Genomic DNA, 9,428 nt, shown 5'->3' on the forward strand with positions numbered 1-9,428 from the left:
TGCGCGCTCCCCGCCTCGTCCAGCTGGGCCCTCCTCACAGGGCTAGAACTACGGCTCCCGGCATGCGTCGCTCCCCATTGACGTTTCCCGTCGGACCCCGCTTCTGCGATTCCCGTCAGACACCGCGCCGCTAGCGCGCATGCGCATTACGTTCCGGGAGCGCCGTTCCCGGCACTACAACTCCCAGCATGCCCTGCTCTCTCTCCCCGGAAGTGCGCCTTTCCGAGCCGCGCTTCCCGTGAGACTGCCCGGCCGCAGGGCCCCGTGAGCCCGTCCGTAGGTGTTTACCCCGGTGCCTGTCTCCGGAGCGAAGTCTCTGCCCGCCCGGGGTCCCGCCGCCTCGCCTGCCCGCATCATCGAGCTCCTCCTCCCGGAGCCGCTCCGCGGGGCGCGGCCGCGTTTCCCGTCAGGCGGGCCTCGGCCACCCTCGCCGCCCGCAGGCCCCGCGGCGGGGCAGCAGCGATCGCAGCCGCGGTCCCGCCATGGCCCCGACCATCCAGACCCAGGCGCAGCGGGAGGAGCCGGGGCACAGGTAGGGCGGGGCCTCGCCCCCCGTGACGTCATGGGGGCCCGGACTCCTGGGTCCCCCCCCCGCCAGGGGTGATGGGGAGAGTTGGGGAGGGGGGGGAGCTGAGAGCCCGGACTCCTGGGTCCCCCCCCGCCAGGGGTGATGTGGAGAGTTGGGGAGGGGGGGGAGCTGAGAGCCCGGACTCCTGGGTCCCCCCCCCGCCAGGGGTGATGGGGAGAGTTGGGGAGGGGGGGGAGCTGAGAGCCCGGACTCCTGGGTCCCCCCCCGCCAGGGGTGATGTGGAGAGTTGGGGGGAGCCCGGACTCCTGGGTCCCGCCCCCGGCCAGGGGTGATGGGGAGAGTTGGGGAGGGGCTGAGAGCCCGGACTCTTGGGTCCCCCCCCCCCCCGCCAGGGGTGATGGGGTGAGTTGGGGTGGAGGAGAGCTGGGAGCCCGGACTCCTGGGTCCTCCCCCCACCAGGGGTGATGGGGAGAGTTGGGGGGAGCCCGGACTCCTGGGTCCCCCCCCCCCCGCCAGGGGTGAGGGTGAGAGTTGGGGGGAGCCCGGACTCCTGGGTCCCCCCCCCGCCAGGGGTGATGGGGAGAGTTGGGGGGAGCCCGGACTCCTGGGTCCCCCCCCCGCCAGGGGTGATGGGGAGAGTTGGGGGGAGCCCGGACTCCTGGGTCCCCCCCCCGCCAGGGGTGATGGGGAGAGTTGGGGTTAGCCCGGACTCCTGGATCCCCCCCCCGCCAGGGGTGAGGGGGAGAGTTGGGGAGGGGGGGGAGCTGAGAGCCCGGACTCCTGGGTCCTTCCCCCCCTGCCAGGGGTGATGGGGAGAGTTGGGGGGGAGCCCGGACTCCTGGGTCCCCCCCCACGCCAGGGGTGATGGGGAGAGTTGGGGAGGGGCTGAGAGCCCGGACTCTTGGGTCCGTCCCCCCCCGCCAGGGGTGATGGGGAGAGTTGGGGTGGAGGAGAGCTGGGAGCCCGGACTCCTGGGTCCTCCCCCCACCAGGGGTGATGGGGAGAGTTGCAGGGGGCGGAGCTGGGAGCCTGGACTCCTGGGTCCTCCCCCCACCAGGGGTGATGGGGAGAGTTGCAGGGGGCGGAGCTGGGAGCCTGGACTCCCCCCCCACACTAGAGGTGATAGGAAGAGTCAGGGTCCTGGACTCCTGGATCCCTTCTCCACCCCCCCCCGTCCGTCCCCCTCTCCCCACTGGTCAGGGATGATGGGGAGAGTCGGGGTGGGGGGCTGGGAGCCCAAACTCCTGGGCTCTATCTCCCGGTGTGTGGACAGCCAGAGCCCTGTGGGGAGGCCCGTTCACAGTCACCTGAGAGGCCTGACCTAACCCCCACTAAACTCCAGCATAGCGTCATCGTGTGGCCACCGTGTCCCACCCCAGAAGTGGCCGCACAGAGTCCGCAGCAGTTTCGCTTGCTTGATCTTGGCCCTGCTGCTGGTCTTGTCTCAGTTTCCCCATCCAGTCAGTAGAGCTGATGCTGCTGACTTGCCTCCTGCGGGGGAGGGGCAGTGCATCAATATTGATAAAGTGCTTTAAATCGGTTTCACTCTACGTGGAGAGTCTGGGCAGGGCTCTCACTTTGGGGCAGCCTCCAGGGGCCAGGCCCATAGGCAGCGTCTCCCCCCGCCCCCAACACTGACCCTCATTCTGCTGCTCTGTGCCTCAGTTTTCCCCTCTGCAGAATGGGGATAATGCTACCAACACTCCCTGGTAAAGGGCATTGGACGAAAAGAGCTCACGGTGTTGTGATTATTTACTGTTGTTATTTATTTCCGTATCTTTGCAGGCCCAACGCTCACCGGACCCTGCCTGAGAGGTATGACCCTTCCTCGTCCCACGTTCACAATTCCCCCACCGCTGTACCCAGTCCTCTTTTTACAGCTCCCCTGCCCAGCCCTTGGACTTGCTGGCAAAGGCCGGGGTGGGGGGGTGAGGGGGAAGAGTAATTACTGTAGCTGCTTGTCACTTGCGCCAAACTCATTTCACGGCGGCTGGGCACGATCGTAGGTCGCCGCTGACATGGGACATTGGAGATTCCAGCGCAGTCCGGCGAGGGGTTGGGGGTTGGCACATGACCCCTTCCGCCATCCCCCGCCCATAGCTCCCTCCGCATGCACTCTTTCCATCCCCCCTGGCTGGCAGGGGATAAAGAACCCAGGAGTCCGGGATCCCAGTCCTCCATGGTGCCTGGCTCTAGATCAGGGGTGGGCAACTTTTTGGCCCCAGGATCACATCTAGGTATGGAAATTGTATGGCGGGCCATGAATGCTCATGAAATTGGGGGTTAGGGTGTGGGAGGGGGTGAGGGCTCCGGCTGGGGGTGCAGGCTCTGGGGTGGGGTTGGGGTTCAGGAGGGTGGGAGGGGGATCAGGGCTGGGGCAGGGGTTGGGGCGCGGGAGGGGATTAGGGGTGTAGGCTCCAGACGGCACTTACCTCAAGCGGCTCCTGGAAGCAGCGGCATGGCCCCCCTCCAGCTCCTACGCGAAGGCACAGCCAGGTGGCTCTGTGCACTGCCTTGTCCATAGGCACTGCCCCTGTAGCTCCCATTGGCTGCGGTTCCCAGGCAATGGGAGCTGTAGGGGTGGCGCTTGGGATGGGGGCACCAGAGCAGGACAAGCCCCGGATCCCACTCCCTGGCAGAAGCTCGAGATCCGGATTAAAACATCTGGAGGGCTGGATGTTTGCCCACCCCTGCTCTAGACTCACCCTGTCACCCCAGGCTGGGTGGGTGGGATGGGGGATAAGGAACCCAGGAATCCAGGGGGTGCTGATGTCTCTCCCTGTGCTTCCAGATCGGGCGTGGTGTGTCGGGTGAAATACTGCAACAGTCTCCCGGATATTCCCTTCGACCCCAAATTCATTACATACCCCTTCGACCAGAACAGGTGAGAGAGCAGCCGCTGAGCGGGGCTGGGATCGGGGCCCGCCCGGCTCACCCGCACCACTGCCGCCCTGGGGGAGGGGAGAGGGCTCTGCCCGGGGACTCTCCCGGGCCGGCGTCTCACCTGTCCCTCTCCCAGGTTTGTGCAGTACAAAGCCACCTCTCTGGAGAAGCAGCACAAACACGACCTCCTCACCGAGCCGGACCTGGGCGTGACCATCGACCTCATCAACCCCGATACGTACCGCATCGACCCTAATGGTGAGAGCCGGGCTGGGGGGGGCGCCCACGTGTGCATCGCCGACGGATCATGGGGCACCGTTTGTGTCTTGTGCTCACTGGGGGGGGGTGGGGTGGGAGTGTGTCGTGCATACCCACGGCGAGGGGGGGGCCTATTTTGCATTTCAGGGGTCCCTCCTTGAACCCTGAATCCCAGGATCTAGTTTCAAAGTGCCCCCCCACAAAGCATCTTGCTCACTGAAGAGTCTCCTTTGCGCCCGTCCCCAATCAATCCTGCCCCACTGAGAGCCAAGACTAGGAGCTTTTTTTTTTGGAGGGGGGGCATGATGGGAGGTGGGGCTGGCGTGGGTCCTGTCCCATCCTGCTCTGTCTCTTTCAGTTCTCCTGGATCCGGCCGACGAGAAGCTGCTGGAGGAGGAAATCCAGGCTCCCACCAGCTCGAAGAGGTAACCCGGCCCCCAAAACACACGGCGCCCCTGGCTGTGGAGAGCAGCCCATCCCTGACCCCCTGGCTAGCCAGCTCTCCCAGCCCTCCTCTGCGGCCTTGGGGTCCCCTTTGCTCAGTCCCACCCGCCTGAGCCCTGCCCCCAGTGGGAGGTTCTTCCCCCCCACACATTGGGGGGGCAGTCGGCAGCTCCCTCCGCCCCACAGCCTATAAGCCCCCCGCCCTCCTCTGCCCTAGATCCCAGCAGCATGCCAAAGTGGTACCATGGATGAGGAAGACGGAATACATCTCCACCGAATTCAACCGCTACGGCGTGTCCAACGAGAAGCCAGAGGTCAAGTGAGTCTGAGGGGGGCCGGCCGGGGTGACTCTCCTGGGCAGGGACAGCATCCCGGAGTCGGAAGGGGGGGCGGGGAGGGACCATCTCCTATCTGGGAGGGAGGTTACCCTCCCTCTGGGATCTCCGGTTCCTCTTCTAATGCTGCGTGGCCCCCTGCCACAAGGAGCAGCTGCCCCCTCGCTGCATCTGGCGGGGGGCGTCGCACAGTCTGTCTGCTGCCCGTGTTGGGGGCGCAGTATCTTCAGCCGCTGGGGGAGACGCAGCCTGGCGCAGGACTGGTTGCGTCCAGCAGGGGGCAGCATAGGCCTGGCGCTCGTGGACTTAGCTGCGGGTGGTGTTGGATCCGGTTCGATCCAGCGGGCGAGGGTCAGGGGGAGCATCGCGTCCAGCGATGCCGGTTGCATCCGGCGGGGGGCAGCGTTTTCCCAGCAGGCCTCACTCTGCGCACTCCTCCCTGCAATCAGGATCGGCGTGTCCGTCAAGCAGCAGTTCACGGAGGAGGAGATCTACAAAGACCGGGACAGCCAGATCGCTGCCATCGAGAAGACTTTCGAGGACGCCCAGAAATCGGTGAGTCGCCCCTTTAAATATCCCCCACTTCTCTCACACAACGTGCTGTGCCTTTAAGCCTTAAAGGGCCCGTGTTGAAAGCACCCCATCAGAGGGGCTGGAGGGGAAGAGGAGGTTTAGGGTTACCCCTCCCCTGCCAGCCTCTCACGGTCTCTGTGCTTCCTCCGTCCCCAGATCTCCCAGCATTACAGCAAACCTCGCGTCACCCCCATGGAAGTGATGCCCGTGTTCCCGGACTTCAAGGTAAGGCTGGGGGAGGGGAGCTGGGCACCGGCATTGGCTTCCCTAGGCCCACGGGCACCGGCCTGTGGCGCGCAAGGACCTTCGAGGCTCCTTTGCAGCCGTTAGCGGCTGGGCCGGTCCTAAGCACTTCCCAGTCTGGGGCTAAGCGAGCCTCGGGGAGGCAGCATCGGGGTGGGAGGCAAGAGACCTGTCCCGTGACTGCTCCGTGCCTCGGTTTCCCCATCGGCCCTGACTCCCTTCCCGCAGACGGAAGTGCAGCCTGGAGGGGGTTCCCCCCGTCCTTGATGCTGAGGGAGATCAAAGGGCTAGTGGGGGGGCTGATGCCCAGGGGAGGGTCTGCCTGATGGAGGGGCCATCCATGGGGAGTATGGTGCATTATGGGCAGGGATCACCCCGCTAACCGACTCCTTCCCCCCTAGATGTGGATCAACCCCTGCGCCCAGGTCATCTTTGATTCGGACCCAGCCCCCAAGGACACCAGCGGGGCTGCGGCCCTCGAGATGATGTCTCAGGCGATGATCAGGTAATGCCGCACCCCTCAGCCTTGGGTGGGGGTTCACCCTCCGCTAGGCAGAGCCCTTCCCGGGGACCCGAGAGCCGGGCGTCCCCCGGCCCCGCTCGGCGCTGGGTACCGGCGCTCACCCCCTCCCAGCACAGAGAGCCGCACGGCCAAGCGCTCGAGCAAGGCAGGGGGTGTCCTGCCCTCGAAGGAGTCTCCCCCCTCCCCCCCCCCCAGCTCAGCCCTCGTGGCCTGCTGCTGTAGGGCTGGGGGAGGGGATTCCAAGCTAAAGGGGGGGCAGGTTGCTGTTTGGATGGGAGGCCCCCATGAGCTCGCTCTCATATTCAGTGGTGGCCCCAGGGTGGCGTTAGGGGGCACTGGGCTGCAGGGAACGGGGTGGGAGCTCAGTTGGGGGCGCTCTCCCCTCGATACCAGGGTCTGACCTCAGTAGGGGGCGCTGTGCTGTGGGGAGTGGGGTAGGGGGTGCTGGCCCCGGATGGTGCTAGGGGGCGCTGTGCTGCAGGGACTCGGGGGGGGGGGGGGGCAGTAGGGGGCGCTCTCCCCGGCAGTCAGTGCTGGCCCCAGGGTGGCGCTGGGGGTGCTGTGTTGCAGGGAGCAGGGTGAGGGCAGTAGGGGGCGCTCTCCCCAGCAGTCAGTGCTGGCCCCAGGGCGGTGCTCCATGGAGGGGAGGGGAGTGCCGTGTGGAGGGGGGGTGGGGAGCGTTCCTCATTAACCCTTTCCCGGCCATCTCAGGGGGATGATGGACGAAGAGGGGAACCAGTTTGTGGCCTATTTCCTGCCCGTGGAGGACACGCTGCGGAAACGCAAGCGGGACCAGGAGGAGGAGATGGACTATGCGCCCGAAGACATGTACGTGGCCGGGGAGGTGGGGGGCTAGGAGAGGGGGCTGGGGCGGGGGGGCAGTGCAGGGCCGAGGCGGGGGGACAGGGGCTGTACTTGGATATGGGAGAGTGGAGGGGAGGGAAGGGGGTGGGGGATGCGGTGCTGGGGAATGGGGGGAGGCGGGGGGATCAGCTCTCTGCTCAGGAGGGGGCGGCAGAGCTGTGGGGTGCTGACCCCCACCCCCACCCCCCAGCTACGACTACAAGATCGCCCGGGAGTACAACTGGAACGTGAAGAACAAAGCCAGCAAGGGCTACGAGGAGAATTATTTCTTCATCTTCCGCGAGGGTGACGGGGTCTACTACAACGAGCTGGAGACCCGGTGAGGCGGGGGGCGGGGCCTGCCCCAGGGGCTGGGGGGCAGATCGGGGCCGGTGCCCAGGGTGCCCAGATCTTGGCTCCGAGAGGGCGGAGTTAGTGGCCGTTGTCCGTCGGTACCTGAACCAATGGGAATTGACGGGCCGAGGGTAAACTGAGGCTTGAGCTACCTGGGAGCGGGGGGGGAAGAACCGAACGGAGCTCGGTTGGTTTCTGAGCGGCGCTGGGGCCGTCCCAGGGAGCCCTGACCTCCAGCCGGGCCGGGGGGATCCCCAGTTCCGGGATGTGCCTTTAGGGGGCACATGGAGCGGGTGGGGCTGTGTCCTGGAAAGAGGGTGCGGGGGCCGTTCTCCCCGGCCTGACGTTGCCCCTCTCCCAGGGTGCGGCTGAGCAAACGCAGGGCCAAGGCGGGCGTGCAGTCGGGCACCAACGCCGTGCTGGTGGTGAAGCACCGGGACATGAACGAGAAGGAACTGGAGGCTCAGGTAGGGCGAGGGCTGGACTCTGTGCTGGGGAGCGGAGGGGTAGCCCTTTGGGGGACAGTTAATCCATCCGTGCCCCCCACGTAGCTTCTGTTTTCACCCCCTACGCTGGGATCTGGGAGTAGAACCCACTAGACCCCACTTCTCTCCCAGTGCTGGGGATAGAACCCAGGAGTCCTGGCTCCCAGTCCTCCTGCTCTAACCACTAGACCCCGCTCCGCTCCCAGAGCTGGGGACAGAACCCAGGAGTCCTGGCTCCCAGCCCCCCCTGCTCTAACCACTAGACCCCACTCCCCTCCCGGAGCTGGGGAGAGAACCCAGGAGTCCTGTTCCCTGCCCTGAAGGCCCCATGCCACCCACTCTCACTGACTGAGGAGGGGCGCTGGGCGGGGTCCCAGCCTGGGCGGGGTGCCCCCCACCCCATGGCTAACCTGGCTCCCCCGCCCCGGCAGGAGGCTCGCAAGGCGCAGCTGGAGAATCACGAGCCGGAGGAGGAAGAGGAGGAGGAGATGGACAAGGAGGCCCAGGGCTCAGGTAGCGGCCGGGGAAGGGGGGGTTGCGGCTCTGGGGGGGTGGCGTGGGAAAAGGGGCCCCTCTGCCTGTCCCCTCCCCCATCAGCTCCCTCCCACCCACTGCTGGCCGCACAAGGGCTTGCGGCTCCCTCTGGTGGCTGCCCTTGGAACTGCCGCGGCACTCCATCCTCGGTCCCTCTGACTCCCCCCAACACAACCACTGGACATTCTCCCCCCCCCCCCCCCCCCCCACACACACACACAGACACCCCTGGAGATGGTGCTGCCGCTCCCTCTACAGGGGGCAGCCCTGAGTCCTGCCTCCCCCACGGGCTGGTCCTGACTCCCTGACTCCCCTGTACATCCAACCCCCGAGGATGGCTCCTGTCGCCCCCACCCCAAAAGAATAGGAGGGGGGGAGCCATCGCTTCTCTTTCCCCTTTCCCCTCCCATGGGGAGGATGGTCCCCTGTCTTCCATCAGCCCCCCATCTCCCTGGGAGGGACAGCCCCTCTCTTCCATCACCCCTCCCCCTCTCCTGGGGGTGGTACCCCGTCTCTATCAACTCTCAGCCTCCCTTCCATCACCCCCAGCTCCCCCCGGGGGGAGTGATCCCCTCCCTTCCTTGCCCCCCTCCCCGCTGGGGGGGCCGGGCTCTGACCCCGCGGCTCTCCCCGCAGACGAGGAGCCGGAGAAGGGCAGCGAGAGCGAGCCGGAGGCCAGCGAGGAGGAGGAGGAGGAGGAGGAGGAAGGGCGCTCGGGCAGCGAGAGCGAGCCGGAAGCCAGCGGGCGCAGCGCCAGCGAGGGCTCGCCGGAGGCCAGCGAGGAGGACGAGCGGGCGGCCCGTGACAAGGAGGAGATCTTCGGCAGCGACGACGAGGACTCGGAGGGCGAGGGGGGCGGGGGGCGGCGCAGCCCCGGGGAGGAGGAGAGCGGCAGCGAGGGGGGGGGCCGGCGGCGCCGGGCCAGCCGCAGCCGCAGCCCCTTCCTCAGCGGCAGCGAGGGCTCCAATGCCGAGGAGGACGACGAGGACGAGCGCAGCGGGAGCGGCAGCGAGGCCGCCTCGGACTCCAGCGAGGAGGGGAGCGAAAGCGACTGAGTGGGCTCTGCTGGGGGGGGGCAGCCTCTTGCCCCCCGGCCGCCTGGGCCAGATCCACCCACCCCCTTGGGGGACCATCCCTCCACCTTGCTGCCAGCAGGAGGATGTGGGCCTGATGTGGGGGGGCTCACTTGTGCCGGGAGTTGCTAGAATCCCCCCCAACTTGGGAGGAAGTGGCTCTGCCTGGCACCCCTATGCTTGGTCAAGGACCCGCTGGGCGTGCCCCTCCCGACCCAGGGGCTCCCCTCTGGCGTCCCCCTCAGACACTGGGGTGTTTTTATTCTTACTGCTGTTTGTTTTGCCCCTTGTACATACCAGCCTGTACCAGAACCCCCTCTCCGGCCTCAATAAAAGGGTCTCTTCCTAAAA

The 9,428-nt window shown here is 66.7% G+C and overlaps 1 protein-coding gene across 2 annotated transcripts; it reads left to right on the forward strand.

The window, feature by feature from the left end:
- Positions 1–301: 301 nt before the first annotated feature.
- PAF1 (PAF1 homolog, Paf1/RNA polymerase II complex component) lies at positions 302–9,428 on the forward strand. 2 transcript variants are annotated; one of them, XM_054009746.1, is made up of 14 exons: positions 302–532; positions 2,315–2,344; positions 3,321–3,413; positions 3,549–3,670; positions 4,029–4,095; positions 4,332–4,433; positions 4,899–5,004; positions 5,179–5,247; positions 5,667–5,770; positions 6,500–6,616; positions 6,843–6,971; positions 7,347–7,452; positions 7,902–7,983; positions 8,641–9,428. In XM_054009746.1, the coding sequence occupies exons 1-14, from the start codon at positions 483–485 to the stop codon at positions 9,057–9,059; spliced, it is 1,596 nt and encodes a 531-aa protein (XP_053865721.1). In that variant the 5' UTR covers positions 302–482; the 3' UTR covers positions 9,060–9,428. The 2 variants fall into 2 exon arrangements, with proteins under 2 accessions (XP_053865721.1, XP_053865720.1); XM_054009745.1 differs by lacking the exon at positions 302–532 and having other exon boundaries at positions 2,211–2,344.

The sequence above is a fragment of the Malaclemys terrapin genome, chromosome 20 (genome assembly GCF_027887155.1).
Source record: "Malaclemys terrapin pileata isolate rMalTer1 chromosome 20, rMalTer1.hap1, whole genome shotgun sequence".
Taxonomy (NCBI): Eukaryota; Metazoa; Chordata; order Testudines; family Emydidae; genus Malaclemys; species Malaclemys terrapin.